This window comes from Quercus suber, unplaced genomic scaffold, assembly GCF_002906115.3.
Source record: "Quercus suber isolate HL8 unplaced genomic scaffold, Cork oak 2.0 scaffold_41, whole genome shotgun sequence".
Lineage (NCBI taxonomy): Eukaryota > Viridiplantae > Streptophyta > Magnoliopsida > Fagales > Fagaceae > Quercus > Quercus suber.
In genome coordinates, this window is record NW_027069506.1 from 1199715 (window position 1) to 1222462 (window position 22748).

Consider the following 22748-nt stretch of genomic DNA (forward strand, 5'->3'; position numbering starts at 1 on the left):
TACGTGAGTAGTGATACGTAGTGGTACCCTTGTGCCTTGAGCTCTTGCTTATAAGGCATAGGAGGAGCACTTCTCTAAATGATGTGGGACGGACGTTGCAAAGCACAAAAGTGCCTAAGCATGCCTTCCACACTCGCAAAGAGGACAAAGCCGTACAGGGGATAGAGGCTCAGGACGTTGCACTCTAAGCATGCCTGTGGCCTGCCCTCTAAAGTGGACAAACTGATTGCGGGGTTGAACAAAAATGCTCCCATATGAGTAGTGGTACCCTTATGCCTTGAGCTCTTGCTTATAAGGCATAGGGGGGCGCTTCTCTAAGCGATGTGGGATGGACGTTGCAAAGCACAAAAGTGCCTAAGCATGCCTTCCACACTCGCAAAGAGGACAAAGCCGTACAGGGGATAGAAGCTTAGGACGTTGTGCTCTAAGCATGCCTGTGGCTTGCCCTTTAAAGCGGACAAACTGATTGCGGGGTTGAACAAAAATTCTCCCTACAGTATGAGTAAGAAATTTCCTAAAATAAATGTTAAGTTTCATTTTAATGTTATAACTCACAACCAAACTAATGAATAGATTTAGTTATTACACTGCAACAAATTTTATTCTTAGTAATAAAGATTACAATTCCTATCATAATCCTTATTCAGTATACCAAATATACCCTAAATGGATTCAAAGTCAATTGCATTTTAGATGGTAGAAAATACTTTTATAATAGGGAGGATTGATGGTGCGTTTTGATAGTTCATTAGAGTAATCGAAGTAATAGTCAAGAATGAAAAAAAAAAGTAATTTGCCCTCTATTGATCAAAAGACAAAAAAAAAAGTACTAGAATGGGCTAAGAACCTTGTATTTTTAAGTGATATGGCATGTTTAGTAATGTTGTTCAAATAATGTTTTTGTATTTTTTGAAAATATGTGTGAGTAAAAAAATTTGTGAACATACGTGTAATATTGTTTAGTGTTTTTAGTGTTTTTAACCAAATATCACTATATTTTTAGTGTTTTTAACCAAGATGTAATAGACCCATTGTCTAAATTCATCCCCCACCCTAAGTGCATGTTTGGAAAATGCTGAAAACTTTTTGGTGGGTTCCATGCATTATTTACGAGATTTATAAATAACTTCATATAACAACTTTTTCTTTGAAATTGAGTTTCACGATAGTATTTATATATATTTTTTAAAAAAATTATCTTACTGTGCAATAATCAGTATCGGAGAAAGTATTTAAAAAAAAAAAAAAAAAACAAAAAGAAAACAAAAGAAAAGAAGAGGAGATTTTGGAGACAAAAAGCAAAACCGTTAGACAAAAAAATTGGTAAAGACAAGCCGGCAAAGGTGAGGGGTTTGTTTTGGAGATCCTAAAATTGCAGCTTGGGAAGAAGCTTAGAATCTTCTTCCAAGCTACCTTATTGTAGCTGTTCTCTTCTCTCCCATGATTTCGACCACACCACCTTCTCCTTTACTCCCTCAATCTCATCATCCTGACCAATATTTCTCACACCCTCTCTAATTTTGATTTCAGTTTCCAGATGAAGAAACACCACTTTATTCTTATTCCTACCTTAATATTCTGCATATTAGTATTCACAATTTCGGCGTCTTCAAGCGTAATAGACGACCTGTTGTTGACCTCGGAGTTGTCGCTTTGGGATCCTCACGGGGATGATGGCTTGACTCGAAGCCCGACCCGATCTCTCTTGTCTATCTCACCGTGAGTTTTTTTTTTTCCTTCATATTTTGTCTTTTAATTATATTCATAACTCGGAACTCTATTTAATTTTTGAAATAGAGTTTTATGGAACATGGCTTGGACTAGGTTTCCTATTACTATGTCGAATTAATTTGTTCAATTATAATGCAAACTTTGTATTTCATGCACCTTGTATGCTTTACATAGTGAATTGAATCACAAAACACTTGGCATTGATAAACTACCACTTGATCCCAAAAGCTTTGGCTGTTAGGAAAGGGTTTATTTATTCATTGAAGCATTATTTTAACTTTTAAAATGGGAGGCAGATTGTTGACAGAGTTCGAATTGAGGACTATCTGATTTTATATCATGTTAAATTACCGACTGTCCTAAAAGTTTAAGTTGTTAGGAAAGGGTGAATTTACTCGTATAACCATTATTCTTGTAGGGCGTATGGTTTGGATCACATGCTTGAAACACATGATGCAAATACAAATTTAGCTTTTTGTATATACAAATCTTTTTGTGGGATAATGACTATCCAAACTCTGCTACTTTGCTTTACATTTGATTTTTCCATTTTCCATGGGAACAGTGAACATAGTACTGCACTGATTGCTGGCTTGGATGGGACAGTCCATTTGGTGGAGAGTAATTCTAAGAGAGTTATCTGGTCATTTGAGTCTGGAACACCAATTTACACTTCATATCAAGCTGCTTCTGGGCAAGATAATGACAAAGAAAATGCATCTGACCCAAGTGGCAGGTTCTTCATAGACTGTGGAGATGACTGGGATTTGTATATGCACAGTGAGCACTTTGGTAAAATGGTATGGTATCTTGTCTGTGTTTCTTATATCAATGCTTTTTTTTTTTTTTTGGGGTAAAGGTGAAGGTCTACTATTATTGGTCTGTAGCTAAAGCTTCTGCTTCTTAAACTGTTTATGAACTTAGTCACATCTGTTTGCCAATCTTCTCTAGTGTTTTACTTTCCTCAACATTCATTTATCTATTGGTGTATTGCATATTTCTCTTTAACATGTGGGAAGGCATCAATCATCCTTGGAGCTCTTCAAATAAGATTGTTGTATTAGCGTTTTGTGTGAGGAGATGTGGACAGTCAATATCTGTCCATATAAGTGGATCCTCTCTCCAGTTAAGACTCCACCTTTCCTTGAGTCCTTGACTATTGCCCTTATATTCGAATCTCTGATGGGTCCTAAGGCCAAACTCTGATGTGTTCTTAAGAGACATTATAGATCTTTTCTTATGGTCTGAAGGAAGCAAAAGAGAGACAAATGATGAAGACCAGGTTGTCAAAATGGGTTGAATTGATAAGTTGACTCCCCACCCCCTCTCTTTGTCGCATGGCTTGAATTGAATTACCTTTAAATTTTTGGGTCTGTGCACAACAACAAATTACTTAGTTGTATTTGAGTGCTCTTAGATAACCACTTTGCTGAATCTCACAAATATATAAACACGCACATATATTGGCCTGGTTATTTGGTTCTCTAAGAGAAAAGTGCTGCAAATTAGAATAGGGAAATAGAAATTTATCTATTCTTTGTAATTTGGGAGAGAAAGCTCTTTGGGTGCATATGGGGTTTGTGTTTTTTTGAGAGTGCCTACATTTGGAGCTACTCGCACATCAAAATAGGGAAAAGAAAGGTTTAATTGGAGAAGTGCTTTCATATTAAGACGATAGAACTTTGCTTATTCTTTTTTCTTTTTTTCCTATTTTTTGAATAGGTATAGAGAGAGAGAGAGAGAGAGAGAGAGAGAGAGAGAGAGAGGGGGGGGGATGGGGTTCGAACCACAGACATAGGAAACAACAAAGGATGCCAGTACTGCTGGGCTATCTCTTGAACCCTAGAACTTGTGTTATTCTTTTGTTATTTTTTTTTTTTTTATTTTTATTTTATTTTTAAATAATATGGGCTTTCTATTTATCTCAATGCCATGGTGCCTTCTTGGCACCTAAGGGATTTCTTGGCTCTTCTTTGTGACTTAACATCTGTAGTTGCTAGACATTGATAGCCACTACAAACTGTCATATACGTAGGTATCATTTTTCTTCTTATCAATTAATGAATCTGGATGTTGCCTAGAAGATGTCCTTGTTATGAATTCAGTATTATGCTACCAGGTTTATCCTGTGTGTGTGTGTAACTGTGTAAAGTGGAGTGATGAGGAGATCAAGGCAGGGTCACCTGACTTGAGATCTGAAGAGCGAAATGATCAAAGTGAGCTGTTAACTAGCTAACAAGAGGGCATAGCGTAAGCATAGTGAGCTGGTGCATAAGCAAGAGAGGTAGAAGCTCCTTTCTATAGATTTTGAAGTTCATCAGTTTGGGAACACAGGACAGTGAATCCAACAAAGCTTAATGTGCTTTCAAATCAACGTGTCAAGGAAGCAGGAAGGCTAGCTAGACAGCTACAGGCGCAAGATAATTCGAGATTAAAAGAGAAGTCTTCAATACTTAGTAGGGTACTTTCTATCCTTCCCTTTATTTGGTCAGGGTAAAGGTAGAACTCTGCGACTTGTTAGGAGTAGGGGCTTTCTTCAATCCTACTACTATTTGATTTAATATGAATATTTAGGGCTTTTGCTGCTGGCCCAGAGTAAGACATGCTGCTTTAATGACTAACCAGTTAGAAGGATTTGAACTATTACTGAACTGGCCTTTGAGATGAAAGAAACAAAAGCAAACAACATGAGTATGCTACTTCCTAAGAGAATGCATTCTAATGTTTTGTCAGATGCAAATACGTAGGTGCCCTTTTAGCTGCTCCTCTGATTGTAAAAGAACAAAAGACTAACCCGAAACAGAAAAGAATACAGGTCATGTCTTTGTTCGGAGGCCAAATAGAGCCTGGTGATGACTTGTCTTCCGACAAGTTGGAAAATTTGGCATTTACTGTCTCATCAGAAGCATTAATATATATTAGTTGTGTGTTCCTACTGTATCCATGATTAGCTCTTTTTTAAATTTGTATATGTCTTATTATTGATTAAATGTTGCTGTTGCAGAAACTTTCAATGTCTATTGATGAATTTGTCAAAAATACACCATACATATCAGAGGATGGAGCTGTTACACTTGGATCTAAGAAAACAACTGTGTTTGAGGTTGATCTTAGGACTGGAAAGCTGATCCGTGCTTATGCATTTGATTCTCCATCAACATTGCAGAGTGTTTCATATGATAAAACATCCAATAAGGAGTTGGTAAAGTCTGGTCCAAAGAACCTAAATGTTGTTGATTTGCGACTGTACATCACAAGGACAGATTATTTGCTGACATCCTCTGTTCCAAATTCAGAAAAAACTTCATGGAATATGACAATTGCAGAAGTTGGGGCTTCTTTGCTTTGTCTAGACGCTTCCAGTGGGGCTCCTATGAATTTGCCCGATAAGCTTGTTTCTGAAATTGGCATTGATTTTGCTATTCCATTGTCATGTCACACAAAGGCTCTATTTTTCGCCATCGAAATCATGTTTTGCTTGAATCATCCGGGCCTGAAATACTCACAAGGTTGCCTCCTGAAGATTTGATGCTCCCTGTGCCTCCATCAGGTCTGATTATTGCTTCAAAGTCTGCGGTTGATAAATTTGTAAATGTTCATCACAAAGATATTATGCACCCAGCCCCTACTACGGACTCCTTGTTGCCTCTGCAACCTAAAACAGACTTTCATCACACTGATGATAGTGAAGCAATGCTTCCTTTGCCTCCCATGAAGATTGATGATACAGGGATATTTGATATGATTAGCATAAGGATTTCTCCTAATCATCTGTTAAGCATGTTTTTTGAATGGTCACCTGCATTTCCTCTTATTTTGTTCATGATTGGCCTTGTTGTGGGCTTGATTGTTAAAGGTTATACTCTGGCAGTTAAAGAACAAGCTTTCTTGAATGAGCAGCCTGGTAATTCTGGCTCAAAAACTGCATCTTCCAAGAGGAAGAAAATTCAAAAATCAGGAAAGAATGGCAGTGTTGAAAAAAAGGATAAGCATGTATCATCTGAAAATGGAGATGCATATGTACATACTGATGGTGATAACCAAATGTCGTTGCACCTTAATAAACTTGTAGATGGTGGCACTGATGGGCGTAGGATAGGTAAACTATTTGTATCAAACACTGAAATTGCTAAGGGAAGCAATGGTACCATTGTTCTTGAGGGAATCTATGAAGGTCGACCAGTTGCTGTGAAACGTCTTGTCCAGGCTCATAATGATGTGGCTTTTAAAGAAATTCAGAATCTCATTGCATCTGACCAGCATCCAAACATTGTTCGATGGTATGGAGTGGAGTATGATCAAGATTTTGTCTATCTCTCTCTAGAGCGTTGCACTTGCAGCTTGGATGATTTGATCCAAATTTACTCAGATTGTTCACAGAACCAAGTGTTCAACAAGAACAAAGCAGCAAGAGCTATGATTGAGTATAAAGCTCGCTTGGAGTCAGTGAAGAATATTTTTCCAGATCTTAATTTGTGGAAAGCAAATGGCCATCCATCACCTCTGTCATTAAAGCTGATGAGGTTGGTTAGCAGTCTTACTGACACAAAAGTGTTTTATACTAATAGATTTTTATCAGTTCTTGTTATAAATGAGACTGTTTATTATTTTTATACAATAATATTCATTGATTTATCCAAAGAAAGGAGAAAGAAAGATGAAAATGGTCCTTCCTCATCATCACTATTAAGCCTTTTTGTGTGTGCATGTGTGTGCGTGTGCTTTTTTTTTTTTTTGGAAGGGAAAAAAGGGGGGGGGGTGCGCGGTGGAGGGGAGGTCCTGTCTCTAGCTTGACATAACAAGCAAGTGATCTTTCTGATGATTAGCAAGTATGACCACATAACATGTAGACCCTATAACAACCATTTGAGCCCTTCAATAACTGGCTATAACTTGTTAGTCTTGGCTCAGGAATGTTTTGGAAATTGTCTTGTTTTGTGTTTTAATTACACCATTTTGTTTCTCGTAACTTCTTAAATGAGTCTGATTCATTTTATATGCAGGAGCAGTTTTGAGGATTTTCTAAATAATGTGTTTCCAATTGATTACTGATATTTGTAACAGTGGTATTTTATAGAAGATCCATCCTAGAGGTTGGGTTGTTATCATTAATGCTATGAGGGACAAGGGATAGCTCCACACTCATGTGATTTCAATATACATCTTCAGAAGATGTTCTGATAGAACCTTGAAAATTTTCCTTGGACCTATAGGTCTTCTGGACTGCCCATAAGTTCAGTGACTACATGGATGAACTGCATACTGTATATTTAATTTCAATGCTTTATTATGGCTTTGTGCATGTCAAGACCCATGTGAACACAAGGGGAGGCTAAATGCTCGTCCAGTTTTCATGTTAAGTAGGCATTTTTCATGTAATATTATCCATATTTGATCTGCATCTTTCTAACCCTCTAGCTTGTATTTGTAACAGAGATGTGGTTTCTGGGCTTGTGCATTTGCATGAATTGGGGATAATTCATCGGGACTTAAAGCCTCAAAATGTGTTGATAATCAAGGAAAGATCTTTATGTGCAAAGCTTTCAGATATGGGCATTAGCAAGCGCCTTGTTGGGGATATGTCTTCTTTGGGTCATCATGCTACTGGCAAGCACTCTCACCTATTTATTATGTGAACTGTTTGCACCCTTCATCTACTTACCAAATGCAATGCTAATGGCAGCTATCTTGTGATAAATTTTCTCGATATGTCCTTTTTCTAACATCCTGTTGGTTGATATTTTTCTCTGGTCCATTAAGGTCTAAAATTTAAATCCAAGCTGTAAAAATTGCTATTGAAGTGGGTGCTCTGGAGCAGTATATCACTGACTCCCTTAATATGCATTGTGTATTACTATATCCTAGTTATCAATCTGTAAAATCTGTACAATTGTTAATTTGTTTAGCTTGGTATTGAATGACTTATTGCAGGTTGTGGCAGTTCTGGTTGGCAAGCACCAGAACAGCTTCTTCATGGACGCCAAACACGCTCTGTAGATTTGTTTAGTTTAGGCTGTCTCCTTTTTTTCTGCATCACTAGAGGTCGACATCCATTTGGCGATAGTCTTGAACGTGATATTAATATTGTGAAGAACCAAATGGACCTCTTTTTAGTGGAACATATCCCTGAAGCTGTGCATCTTATTTCTCGTTTATTGAACCCTGACCCTGAATTGAGGTATTACTTTCCTTCAAAACAGGCTCCTGCCTGGCAATATCTTTTTTGATAGGCAATAATGCTTTTCTACCATAAAATGGATTTTCGGCCTGCTATTTCTTAAATCATTTTTAACCATTCTAGCTGTTGAAGTTTTTTTCTTCTATGACGGGTGATTGTCCCTGAGGTAAAAGTATACCATTTGACTGAACCTACGACTGAACCTACTGGTCATTGGGTAAGGCAGTACCTGGATGCCCCATCAAAAAAGAAGAGTTCATTTTGTTTCCAATAGCATTTGAAGGCACAAAAGCAGAACCAACATTACCTACTATTTCTGGTTGAGTTTATAGATTGAAGTATTGACACATCATGATTGGGCTTGATCTCTAGTCAACCTTGTATAGGTTTACTGGCAGGAGGGTGGTCTGACCATGGATTGTTTTCTTTGAACTGATATTTTAAAAATATATATATTTAAATGATGTTCTTGCATGGCAATTTAGGAGTTGCCAGAGTTGATTTTATACTTCTGAAAAATAGTTCTTGTCTTGAATGAACATAGAACATAATGAATCAATTTGTAGTTGACTCTACTATGCATTAATTGGTACATAATATATAGTGATCATACGCTCTCATTTAAGCTTGCCAAACTTTCAGTTATAAATGCTTCCTTTTGTAATATATTCATTGACGAACTTCCTCTGATTTGCTCACAGGCCAAAGGCAATGGAGGTGTTGCACCATCCTCTATTCTGGACTTCTGAAATGAGATTGTCATTTCTTCGGGACACTAGTGACAGAATAGAGTTGGAAGATAGGGAGACTAATTCTGATCTCTTGAAAGTGTTAGAAAGTACCGGACCAGTGGCTTTGGGTGGGAAATGGGATGAAAAGATGGAGCCTGCATTTATCAATAACATTGGCCGTTATAGGCGTTATAAATTTGACAGTGTTCGAGACTTACTGCGTGTCATGCGAAACAAGTTGAACCATTATAGGGAACTTCCCAAAGGAATTCAGGTATTTTTCTTGGGCTAGGAGAAGTGAAAGGTTTCATGGATGCATGAGTAGCAACTGTTTCATTGAACTAAGCTGCTTTACTAATAGCTTATTTTGATATGATCTGATCCAAATATAAAATGGATTGGAAAATTCAAGCCTGATCCTTTGAGACAACCATCGACCTAAATCTAAAACCATATACGTGTATGGTTGTGCATAAAAAGGTCGTCACAAGGCTCCTGTTTCTGGGGTCTAGAAGAGGTAGTTAGCAGATAGTTTGGAGAGGCTAATTCTCGAACTTAAACCTGCAACACATTTGTTGAGTGGAGGTTTATTCTCATGTGTTATGGAACAAAATGGTAGGATAAATAAAGGTCAACTTGAATTTGGTCTGTTTATGAGTGAACTTGTATAGGTCAACTTGAGCTGGAATCTTCTCCTTGAATGGATCAAGAGGCTAACTACTCTTCTAGGAAGGATTGGGGTGGGGGGGGGGGGGGTTTGATAGTCCTCTTTGAAACTGCTGTTGTTAGGCTGTTTGGCCTCACTAAGAAACATTTTAGACAGATTTATAATTATACAAACTTTCAAACAGTTAGTAATAAATTGTAAGAGTAGTTTTCAGTGTGATCTTCTTGATGCAATCTTTTAGTATGTAACCTCCTTCCATAGAGGAGATCCATATCTCTAATTGTTTTTGTTGGTGACCTTGTTGACCCTTCCCTGTGTGATAGAAAACATCCTTGAAGCATTTTTTTTTTTTGGGGGGTGGGGGGAGGGATAAATTATTTTTATCAAAAGTAAATAAATTATATCATACTCTATTGGCATTGGTAATGATTAGATACCTATAGGCCTTTTTTTTTCTTTTTTTTTTATTATAAATTTTATACAAGATAAAAATTTTGCTCTAGTCTAATCCAAGGGTGCGCAGTAGTTCTAAAGGCCATTTAAATCTAGTTTGTTTAGGATTTGTTTTTTTTATGTATATATAGTTGATGTTCACTTTCAATTTTGGTGGCTATTTCAGGAGCTTGTAGGACCAGTACCTGAGGGCTATGATTGCTACTTTGCAAGTCGATTCCCAAGACTCTTCATTGAAGTATACAAGGTTGTTTGCAGATACTGTATGGAAGAGGAATCCTTTCAAAAGTATTTCAAAAGCAATGTTGATTAGCTTTTTATGCTCTTTCTAATTGCTTAGCTACTATCTATGGCTTTTGTTGTATATATAATCCATATTCCGTTAACTATCATACGCAGGTTGTTGACAATTGTAAACGTAACTGTAATATAATAATGTATAAATGTATCATCAATTAATTTTATTAAATGTTTTACTTACCAATAAAAAGAAAAAAGAAGTGTTGCTGCTGTAGGCCTAAAAATCAAGTGACTACAGACAAATGGATGGCTCGTTATGTCATTAAAGTTCTTTTTTGAGTTATTAAGGCCAGAGTGGAGGGAAAAAAAGGGGTGGGGAGGAACAAAATAACAGAGAAATATGTGTTTAGTATTCAATATTAATTAAAGATTATCTTGAATTCACGTTTGATGAATTTATGGAGATCTGATTAAGATCGTAGAGCACTGAAGATCATAAAAATCTGACATCTTTCGCTTCAGATTGTAGAATTGAGGATTGAAAACAAACGAATCAGATCTTTTTCAACATTTTGATAATAGCCTGTGATGTGTAAGTTGCAAGGCTTCCATTTTTACAAATCGAAATTTCCACTGAGATTGTGCTTCTTGGAGAGGAGCAGCAAGCTATAGTTTGCGTGCACTACTGTTAAGTAGGCACTACTAGTGTATGTATCATCTCTCTCACAACATGTCTATCCCACATGTTGGAGAGAGAGAGAGAGAGAGAGAGAGAGAAAGAGAGAGAGAAAAGGGGTTACAAAAACTCCAGATCATTCAGTTTGCAAGCAGTAATAGATACCACATTTCAGGTCATCAATAACACAGATTTGTACACCTAAATTTGAATGCATTCCCAGGTGACCTTAGTTACAAAAGAAATTACAGAGAGGAGGTATGCTGTCATTTTATGATATATCCACATATACATGCATATAAGGCGCAAAAGACATATAGAAAGGTAAACTTGTTGAGGAGCAGTAATTGACTAATTGCCAAAAAAGTTGCAAAGGCAGACTGTAAGAGATTTTGAGGTCTACAAGAAAATGTGTAAGAAATATCTATTTAGGCTTCTTCACATCTATCCAAACTTTTACTTGAACATGATTCAGTATATCTTCTCTTAGAACTATTGGTTGATTCATCTTCACCAACAGATCTATTTGAGGCCTTCTCCATTTGCCTTCTCTTGGAGCGGTTTTTGACTTCTTCTTCCTTTTCATCAACAAATGTAAGAAATGTTTGAAAACTTTTAGATCCTGAGCTTCTACCGGAAGACTCAAAGTCATCTGAGTAGTGCCTGCTAAACTGGCGCACCATCAGGATGAAATATACAATGAGAGCAAGCAGGCAAGCGAGACCACATATGAGAAAAAGGCCCCAAAAGCTTTTAAGCTGAAGCCGATCCACTTCAAATGTTGAGCTTTGTGAAGTGCAAGCACTTCTCGTGAGCCATTTGTCATGGATTCTCTCAAGGTCTCCATTCTCTGACAGTCTTAAAATTGCAGTTGACATGTCAATTGCTAAAGGCGAGTCGCGTGGGAAGGCCTGATGATACATGGAGAATAAAACCAAGTTATTATAAACCAACAACTACGAGAAGAAATAATGTCATTGTTTTGGATGGTTGATGATGCTAGGCATGTAGACCTGGTGCAAGAATATACACAGATTATATTCAATATAAACTCAAAAGACTCCAGATGATTGGATTTCAGGTATTTGCAGTGTTTGAGCAAATTTTGAAGATCGTCACAATCTTTTAGGACAATTCAAAATTAATATCTTCCAATATTCCTGTTTCTGCAATGAAAATAATGAATTGATAAATCACTTTAATTTTTAGTTGACTTGAATTCATTCATTTTGTACACCAGTTCTTATAGTATAATCCAGGGCCATCTTAATTTCATTCTTTCACTAAAAGTTACCTTATATTGGACTACTGTAGAAGACATTAATATCAATGTCATAATAAAAAGTCCACAAGAATCTGACATAAATTCCAGAATCAAGTACTACAGGGAAGTATAGTGTCATTGATAAAGAGAAACTCACAAATCCCCATCCGGCTTTGGTGAACTCTTGACCTACAATACTGAATTCGCATCGGGTTGAGAGGAAGAGGTCTACATATGCTCGTTCATCAACAACTGCAGCAACACCACCTCCCCCGGGACCCTTTTTTAAGGCTTTAGCAAAATCTTCTGGCATGTTAAAAGGAACAAGTCTGGACTCACGGATGCCAAGTTCCTCAACTAAATAATTTCGGGCATATGAATTTTGCTGGTAGCCAATTGGATCTTTGCTGTTAATTAGACTTTCAATGCCTTTAACTGAAGAAGAAAGCTTTTGCACTGTAAGGATTGAGGTCAAACTTGCAGTGTAGCTTGAATTGATTATAAGAACAACAAACAGCCATATTATGAGCACTAGGCGACCAAGAGTGCTGACTGTATTTTCCTCTACAGAAAACAGAAAAAGGGTTAACTTGATAAGCTAAACACAGGCTACACTGTTACCTATGGTTATTAGAAAATACAACTAAATTAGAGAAAACACTTACTATGGGCAAAGAACAAAGTTGATAAGCTAAACCTGCAGAATCAAAAAAGAGATGCAGGTGATTGGAGGTTTATTCTAAGAAAATGCGATTTAAACACGATTTAATTCACCAATGAGGCATTACGTAAGAAAGAAAGAAATATTCAATACAAAACAATCTCGATGTAATTTCAACAAAACTCAAGTGTTTCATATTTGTGTCATCAATTCCTAACAAATTTACCATTTCCTATATATGAATACTTTTTTCTCTATAGTAAAGGAGAGTAAGGAGGAGTTTCTGCTTTCCCTAAATCAGAAAGATCATAGTCATCTGCATTGTCTCAATCCTATGTCAATAAAGAAGGAATGGAAAAAAAAACTTAAAAAAAAAAAAAACTAATGTTGATATGCTTACACTAATCAAGTGATAAAACTAGTAGGAAGATCTTCATGGATTTGCACTAAGCAAAGAGTAACAAGTATTATGCAGTCATCATAGGACATGCTATGTGTAAGTCCTCACCACAGAACAGTGACAACTTGCTTTTTTGGGGGACCCCGGAATTCATCATTTATTCTATGCTCCAAAATCCAAACAACTGCTCCCACAATGAGAAAAAATATAGCTGTGACACCCCACATCATTGGAGTGAATGGCCTTAAAAATGCCCAAGCATTGGAATTTAACCTCGTCACTGGGGCCACAACTACTAGCCCGGATTCAACATATGGCTGTGTAAAATCCACAATTTTTGTTCGGTTAGTGATGATGGCAATGTCACCTATTGCTGCATCATAGACCTATATGGAAAAAGAAAACCAGAGAATCAGAAAGTTAATGAAAAGCTTCACAAAATTCTAAAACAATTTTTGTTTATAGTACTTACACCCGTTGTGATCAAATGCACAAGCTCAGTGCTACTCGGGTTATTAATACCATCCCCAAATGGAATTAATTTATATGGGACAGCATATGGCAGCAAGTTCAATGCAGCGGTAAATACATCAATGCAGTACCCTTTGAACAAGTCAGTGCCTTCTACTTGTGAGACAAATTCACGATAACTAACCCGTCTTGGGACTCCAATATTCAAATGCCTTCCGTTGTTTGGGAAAATCCACCCACGAGGACGCTCTGTTGTTTGTCCAGGCCAAATTGCGTTATATAGTCTTTGACTTTCGCTAGAACGATTAGGTGGCTTTGCGTAAAGCATTTCTGGAGGTACGACTGACAAACCAGAATAATCAGACCAATATCCAATCCTCCTAAACCCTGTGCCAATGACATTGATGACTTCAAATGCAGGATAAATGAAGTTCCTATCTGAAGTAAACTTGATTGGTCCTGTTACACCAGTCATATTGACCTGTAAAATGTTCTGAAGCAACAAATTCCCTCCATTGAAGATGCTCATAGCATCAAGATTCAAACTCCCTCCATGAAACTCAGTTAACCTTGAATCATTTGAGAATGAGATAATTCCGCCCTGGTTGAAAAATGCATCAATTGCATGAGCAAGCAGCCAAACTGTGTCATAGGCATATAGACCATAAGTACTTAGTCCAAAAGAGCCATTAGTACTCTTTCCACTAGTCAAGTTATTCCACCTGGAAACAAATTTTCTTTTGAGTTCTGAATCTGGTGCATACATTCGCAATGTAATTACTCCTTGAAAATCATCCGTTGCATCTGAGTCTAGTGGAGCATTAGTATCTAGTATGGTAGTGAGCCAGTTAGTAGCTATCCACACATACCCAGTTCCCATCATCCCAAGATAATGTGCAACATTAAGCACCACTGGACCTGGACCAGCATAAGTGTGAAGAACAACAATCCGAGACTCCATTAATGCAACCTTAACCAGGAGATTAGTGATCTCATCCCGGGTTGAATCAGGGGACATAGGTGCTTTGTATGAAATCCTGCATCGTTTCTCAGCAAGCTTATCCCCTAACGCGGCAATCCCATTTCTGCCATGGTCATCGTCAACATAGATTGCAATCACCTCTCTCCATCCATAGTAGTTGACGAGGTCTGCTATTGCAGCCATCTGATATAGATCATTCTGGGCAGTTCTAACAAAGAAAGGGAACTGAAGTGAAGACAGGGTAGGGTCTGTTGCTGAATATGACAATAGAGGAACTTGGAGCTCATTAGCAATGTGAGATATTATATGTGCTGTCACGGATTGTTGGGGGCCAATTATGGCCACAGTGTCTTTCTCCATGAACGCCAAGGCTGTCATGAAAAATTCAGGGGGGGAAAAAACCATAATTTATTGGTGATTCCAAGTACACCTACCTTAAGAATATGAAAAGTAAACAAATAAACACACCAATAAGAGATATAACAAAGAATTTACCCTCAACAATGCTTAGAAATCCACTGTAATTGGAATCCTGCATTGTTAATTTGATCTTAGTTCCAGGGAGAACAGTTGGATCAGAATTCACATCTTCAACAGCAGCTTCTATTGCGACTTTCGCAACTTTGCCAATAATAGACTTATAAGAGAGAATAGCCCCTACATTTACAACATCAGGCCTCGTAGAACTATTTGTAACAACGCCATTTGAGAAAATCCCATGGCAGACAACTACTAACACCAGAAGCCAAACTTTTCTCATGGCGGTAATTAAACTGTCAGACACAAACCCCCAACTCTCACCTTTTTCTGCGAACAACACAAAAGTACATCATCCAGAAATGAAAGCACTAATAGAAGACTCTAGTTTCAAACACTAAACACTCCAAATGATACGTTAGATTTAAGAAATGCCTGAAGCAGAGTCCAAGCAATACATATATATTAATTATCTAAGAACATAAAGCAAAGAATGGTACTAGAAACTTGCACAATCTAGCTTAAAAGTATAACCCCTACAAGTAGAAAAAGCAAACAATAAACTAACATGAGCTCGAAAACAAGTGTAGCTTCTGTTCTATAGCCCAAACCCAACAGACCAAAACCACGCATAAAGCAAAACAAATACCACTTTAGAGTAAAAAAGCAGAAGCTACACAAAAAAAAAAAAAACAAAAAAAAAAAGGCTAGCTCAAGTGGAAAATTCACAAGTAAAAAACTAACTTTATTCAAAATCCATAAGTAAGAAAAAAAAAAAAAAAACTTTAATCAAAAGTGATGTTCAATACAAGGGACATAATTGTGGGATCACAAAAAGCTTCAACTTTACAGAAAGTGAAGGCCTGAAATGATAAGGAAAAAGAACTTACACAGTAGCAGTAGCGGATACCATTTGTGACCACAAACTAGACCGTTAACACTGCGTGTATGAAAGAGCTGTGTGTTTAGAGATGTAGTATCAGTTAATGAGTTCATAGTTATACTTGTACGCTTATTATAGTTTATAGCACATGAAAGTGTGATAAGACTTGAAATCTGGGATTGGCAGAGTTGTAACTGTCAGAGAATAGTCCGTATTGTTAAGAGAATCTTTTTTTGAGAATCAGCGTGCGGACAAAGAAAGGGATACCATTGGATCTGATTACATGGCTGGCCATGTCCTGGAAGATGATGCCAAGGAAATTTGAGTGCATGGTATTAGTTGGTGACTTGGTGGTGGCCCTGCGTTATTATTAACCATTCACCAAGACTAAGAGAAGCATAATTATGATGATGAATGTTCTGGACATTGGTAATGTCCCTTTTGATACTTGTTATCTACCTACCAAAATCTTTCCAAAAAAAAAAAAAAAAAAAACTACCAAAATAAATGAATATTAGAGAAATGATATGTCCAGTTACCAGTTAGAGTGTGGTACTTGTTTTTCTCCGTGAAATGCCGAGTACCAGGTACCGTTGTTGGTACAACTTTTAAAGTTAAAATACTTTTGTTAACTTTTAACAAATAACAAATCGTTTTTCAATACAAAATTAATGCAAAACAAAACTTCAAATTTGTGACCATGGAAAAATAGTTATGACTCATTGACTCCCTCTATTTTTTTTTCTATTAAAAAAAAAAAAAATACAGGGAGTCATAACTAGTAAGACAAGAAGAAAGATGATATTGGTAGAGTAATACTAAGAGTGTTCATGGTTGCATACTTTTCTCATGGAGTAAGATTGGTGTCAAGAATGACCTCCAAAATAGAACTTCATTTTTCACTTCACCAGCACAGCTCTGGCAAGTGAAAAATGAGAGGCTATTGTGGGGGTGTTGTTCCTGACACCAAGCTTACTTGCTAAGAAAGGTATGCATTACTGGACATTATTACTCTTGCCGATTTAATCTCTTTTTTCTCATTTGTTTATTGACTTAACTATCGGAGTAGTATGTTTGACCAACTTGTTGCGATACATGGAATCATCATTGTTTGGTCATAGTTGAAGTCTTTATTATAGTTTCATTTATTTCTCAGATATTTCACCAAGGGACAGCCTAACAAATTTGGAGGTTTAAGGCGATATATTTAAATGAGGTTTTTTTGTTATCACTTAAATAGATAAATAAATTTTTTTTTTTTTGAGAATGCACTTAAATAATATTTAACTAGTGTTTAATATCATAAGTTTTTTATAACAAAAATTCATTATTTTATTTTGTAATATGCTCTCCTTTTTATTTTTTGGAAAAATGCTAAAGCTATATGAAATTTTACTACAAAAACTTACGAATAATGTAACAATGGATGTGATTCGTGACACTTCAAGAAGATAATAAATAATTATTTGAATGAATGATGTTAATGATATTATAAATTTTACAACATGAGACTTACAAAGATTTATCAACAATCACAAAAAGTAATTCAAAAATGAATTTAATAGGTTACTGACATTCATATATCATATTAATTGTCACATCAATTTGTAAAAGTTTTCAAGTAAAATTTATAATATTTTTAATATTTTTCTATCTGAATTATTTATTGTAAATAGTACACATATATTTGTAAGACCAATATATTTAAAGTTGCATTATCTTTAACATTACTCAATTCTTTGAGACTTTTTAAAAGTGAAGGAAAAATATAAAACCAATTTTTTTCCCTATATCTTCCAAAAAATATATATATATATATATATATAAACTTTTGCCCAAAATTTGGAGCCTCTCGCTTAAGGGCCCTAAGCGATGGCCTTAGTGGCCTAAGCCTAGGGCCGCCCCGATTACAACACAACATATACGGTAACAATTAAATTTAACTATTAATGTCTTGATGTGATTGAATTTAGCCAATGAACTTAAATTAAAAGGAAAATGATTTTCTTCATTTGAAAGGGAGAGGAACTGTCTAAAGTAGAACACATATCCCATGAAAAAGAACAAAGAAAAAAAGTAGAACACATAATTGTACATCCAAACCCCACTAAATCTGTGGAAAGAGAAGTCCTAGCCTCCCCACTAATCTGTGGAAACAGAAGTCGGTATGGTTGACAAAAATGTAGTACGGTACAGTAAAGAGTATACAATAAATGTCAGAAGTTGAAAGAATAAAATATTTTGCAAAACGCACATAGGGTTTTTTTTTTTTTTTTTTTTGAAGGGTGCAGAGCTTTTTGTTGCCGCTGGAGGACCACAAATTAAAATAGTGAACTCAACTATTGGAAGAGATAAAATAGTGATCTCAACTCAGATAGAATGTTCTACTTTCGCTTTTCTGAGATTCTTTCGACACAAACATAGCCACCATCCATAGTGGTAGATATTAGCGAACCCACTACTTGAACCTGTTCCCCACTACTCTCTCTGTATTTGGGCCTTTTGGAGCTTGGGTATATCTCTGGCCCAACCAGAATGTCTGGTCCAGTGGACCTTTTAGCGATAGGGCAAATTTATCCGTTTAATTGATTTTGGGCCAAAATCTAACACACTCTTTAAGCGAATTTGTTATTTTGTCCATAATTATTTTGATAATCATTTTAGTAGTCAAACGTTAATATTTTTGTCAATTTTTTTTTTTTTTTTTATAGCAACATTATTGTCATAAAGCATTAAGTCAAATACATGTATCACATGTGATAAGGGTGATAGTTTTATAGACAGCAATTGACATAACGACTAACTTGACAAAAATATTATAATTTAAGGATTACAATGGAAAACTTAAATCACAGTTACGAAAAGTACTCAAATTTTTATAATTTACACTTTTATTTCTTCCTCTAAATTTTATTCCCTTCTCTCTCTTTTATTAGTTTAATTGTCCTAATAGAAGCTTGAGTGCAAGGGTACAACAATTGAAGCCTTTAATTCAAGCATAACTAATTAGGTGCATAGACATCTTGTTCTTGATGACAGGGTTTTTTTTTTTTTTTTTTTTTTTCCTTAATGGAAACCTAATTTTGATTTTTTATTAAGATTACCATACTTTAAGTGTGCGTGGATTTATTATCATATCATTGACATAGCACTATATATCTAAATTATAAAAATATATAATGAATAATCATGCAAATAATAGTTTTTGGTCTCACACACGTGTGTGCATGTGTGTATACACTTTATTGTTGTACACTAGGTTTTGAAGAAGAGTAATAATTATCACACACATAAAACACAACTTCAAAGTAGAGCGTACGGAATGTGTGTAACAAGATTTAACCTTTAAAGAAATGTGGACTGAAAATGTTGGCTTATGTTCTGTTATTACTATCTCCAAAAGTCACATTATGATAAGGATAAATTACAAATTTTAGTTACAAAATTATTTGTAGTCTTAGGTTACAAACTTACAAATTCACCATTAGATTACATATTCTTCTTATATCTTCCATTCTTGCAAAATTTCAAGAAAATTAAAGATCAATAGCTATGTCATTAATAAATTTTTTAAATTACAAGTTTTTGTAATTTAAAAGTATGCACAAGATATAAACTTATAAATCATATAGTAATAATATCCAATTGATACAAAATTTAACATGTATATTAAGAGCATAAAGAATATGCAATTCAATGGTTAGATTTTCAAAATATGTTGTAATATTTATTTTATTGAGTGAGTTTGTAGCCGTAAGTTACAAACAATTTTGTAGTTAAACTTTGTTTTTATGATAATCAAATACTAGTTTACTCTTGCAAGGCATAGGATATAAGTTAGTAAACATATTTACAGTTAAAACAGTGCCAACCCAAACATTTCAAAGAGAGTTTTATAACCTACATATGTAAATTTATTCTTATAAATCAAGAAAAACAAACTTATGGAAATTCATTACTTAACTAAAGGCTTCAAGAAGAAGAAGGAACCAATTATTAGGCTTCATATCCTGCATAAACACCACGATTATTGGAACCATCTGAAGTTTCATCTTCATGCACTCTTCCAATTGAGACCCCCTCACTTAGCCTTCTCTTGGCTCCGCTTTTGCATTCCTCTTGCATTTTATCTGCATCCTCTTCCTTGTCTTTGACAAATGAAAGAAATGATTTCTTGGCGCTCCCATCGGAATGCTTTGTGTACTGGTGCACCATCTTAATAAGATACAAAAGAAGAGCAAGAAAGCAAACTGAGCCACATAGTAAAAAGAGGCCCCAAAAGCTTTTAAGATGATGGCGGTCTACATCTTGCTTTGCACCTTCTGAGTTGCATGCACTTCTTGTAAGCCATTTATTATGTATCCTCTGCAGATCCTCATTCTCTGATAGTTTCAGGATGGTAGTTGACATGTCAATTGCTAATGGTGAGTCCCGTGGAAAGGCCTAATCAATGAGAAATATAGAACAAGACTTTATCTTTAAAAGCTGATAATGCTGATAGACATAATCAACCAGTTAAACACAAGAGGTTGATTGCGTACATGATCATAATATATAGGTCAAATACATGTTAGTTTTTTTCCGTTAACTTATTTGCTTATCTACAGTTTTTTTAAAGTGTTACTTTTCTAAGTATAACTATACTTTTGCCAACTTTCACCAAATAAGCAAATAACCTTTTCAGCAAAAACCTAATCAAAACACACATATATCTAATCAATATAAAATAAAGCAATCTAAACTTCAACCTTCACTGAAACCAATTCTATCAAGAAACTAGAACAGTAAACATCTAAGTCGAATACATATATACTACAGTTCTGTAATGTGTGTATGAATAATGATTAAATAATTAAATTCATCATTTCTTAACTGTTGAGCATGTTTGAAAGATACGAGCATGAACAAATGCTAAAATGTAAGATGTACATTTTTTATGGTTCACCAGTTTCACATTCACAAGAGCAACTAGTCAGCTCACAGAAATACAATTCTATACTTTTCATACATTGTTTTGACAATAATATTTTTTGTTTGCAGAATTAGTGGCTCTATGAATGATTAGTGAATGAACCACAAAGGAATTTGCCATAGGAGATGTTCCCTGTTACTGTCAAAGAAAAATGAAATGTTTAAAAATGATACTTACAAAACCCCACCCCATTTTGGTGAACTCCTGACCTACTATACCAAATTCACATCGGGCGGAGAGGAAGAGCTCCATGTATGTGCGCTCATCAACCACTGCAGCAACACCACCCTTCTTTGGACCATCCCTCAAGGCTTTCTCATATTCGTTTTGTGAGTTGAGAGGAACAAGTCTGTTCTTTTGTATGTTGAGCTCCACGGTCAAATAATTTTCAGCAAATGAACCACGCCGGTACCCAATGGGAACGTTGTTCGATATTGATGATGCCGAAAATATCAACAGTGAGTTGCACAATGCTCGTACCCTCGAAACGACACCTGCACAGAGAAAAGAGGACCTAACAGAGAGCACCGATGTGGTGCCGGCCAAATACCCTCCGAAGGTCAAGTTAGAAAGTATGCTCACAACTCTAGAGTGCTAGAGAGGGTCAATTATGCGTACCTTGGCTTGTGAGGGTATTGGGGCTTTTATAATGGCTTGAGGTTGACATCCCTTTCTTGGCGTGGAAGTTTTTTCCTTATAGGACTCTTCTTGTAGAATCCTAAACGTGATGAATAAGTCTCCTCCTTACACGGAAGATTTTTACCAAGTATATAAGATTTTCGGAGTCCTACTAGCGCAAGGACTCTATTTGGGCCCTTATGAGAATGGGTCAAAATATCCCCCATTAGGGGCTCAGTAGGCCCATGGATAACTAGCTCACCATTCTTCACCCCGTCCGTATCCGGCCCGTTCACATCAGGTCCATCAACTGGGGGCTCATGCAAATGATGGATCCGTTCAGTCACATAAGACATTCCAAGACACTTTTCCCCTTTCAGTTGCCCCCTCACCTGATGGATCTGTCAGCAATTATGAACGGACCCATGGGGTGACGGATCTAAAACTCGGTACACCTCTGTAAATTTTCATCCGTACATTGCTGAATCAGGAGCTGACGCATTAATTCGTTGTGCCAAATGTCAATCTGTCAGTGGCTGTTGTTTTGGAATGAGGCGTTGCTTCGTCTTCTGTGCACTCCTAGTATAAATATTAGCCCTTCGCCTCTCATTTCTTCACTTGCTGCTGGAAGAGATTTGTCAGAGCGAGTCCGTCACGTCTGTCAGAGCACAATCCGTTCACTCAAGCATCCGTCGCTCGTCGCATCCTACTATAAGCTTCTGGTGAGTTATTTTTATATCCGTCCATTCTTTTTTCTTTTATTTGCACTTAATGCGTCCATCGTTATCTCCAACCCCATCAGAGTCTTAGGTTTTGTAATTACATGTAGGCCATGTCTAGTGCGTCAAGTAACCAGTCGGTCGTTCCCGACGGGGCGGTCTACGAGGGGATATACCCGTCAGGTCCCAAAGACCACGACGACTCGAGCGAGAGTAGTTCGTCGTCATCTTCCTCGTCCTCAACAAATGAGGGCCTGGAGATGATTCAAGTCCAGGAGGTTTCAGATGACGAAGAACAAATAGTGAGGTCCATCGTGGGGGTTGATGGACTTAGGGAGTTCATCTTGCCCCCAGAGTGGACGGTCAATGCATTTACGTCGACCATCAAGGAGGGCCACTTCAACACAATAAGGGACCGCTACCAAATTCCTGACCATATCCCACTCCGTCTACCATATATGTCAGAGAAATGTTATTACGAAGGAGTGGACGGAGTGGGCGTATACGAGCAGGTGCTAAAGGCTGGGTTGAGGTTCCCATTGAGTTCGCTACACCGCGAACTCTTAAGCTACCTAGGCATATCCGTCAGCCAGGTGTCCCCCAACGCCTGGAGAGTCTTTATCGC

General features: G+C 36.5%; 3 protein-coding genes across 3 annotated transcripts in view; 2 read left to right on the forward strand and 1 right to left on the reverse strand.

Moving 5' to 3' along the window:
• Window positions 1–1286: 1286 nt before the first annotated feature.
• Window positions 1287–10229, forward strand: LOC112001929 (serine/threonine-protein kinase/endoribonuclease IRE1a). Its single transcript, XM_024034105.2, is given in 8 exon segments — window positions 1287–1719; window positions 2297–2531; window positions 4736–5180; window positions 5183–6254; window positions 7166–7338; window positions 7663–7909; window positions 8611–8914; window positions 9927–10229. Coding segments are annotated over 8 exon segments (2805 nt in total). The 5' UTR covers window positions 1287–1537; the 3' UTR covers window positions 10074–10229.
• Window positions 10230–10796: 567 nt separating this feature from the next.
• On the reverse strand, window positions 10797–16068 carry LOC112001927 (glutamate receptor 3.6). The gene is made up of 7 exons (XM_024034101.2): window positions 15822–16068; window positions 14950–15261; window positions 13474–14825; window positions 13110–13387; window positions 12606–12637; window positions 12098–12504; window positions 10797–11587 (listed from the first exon to the last, which is right to left on the reverse strand). The coding sequence occupies exons 2-7, from the start codon at window positions 15212–15214 to the stop codon at window positions 11105–11107; spliced, it is 2817 nt and encodes a 938-aa protein (XP_023889869.1). The 5' UTR covers window positions 15215–15261; window positions 15822–16068; the 3' UTR covers window positions 10797–11104.
• Window positions 16069–22236: 6168 nt separating this feature from the next.
• LOC112029603 (probable nucleoredoxin 1-2) overlaps window positions 22237–22748 on the forward strand; it is an 11050-nt gene continuing 10538 nt past the window's right edge. Inside the window, exon 1 of the mRNA XM_065771275.1 lies at window positions 22237–22635. Within this exon, the coding sequence (XP_065627347.1) occupies window positions 22237–22635 (399 nt within the window). The remainder of the gene's footprint in view (window positions 22636–22748) is intronic.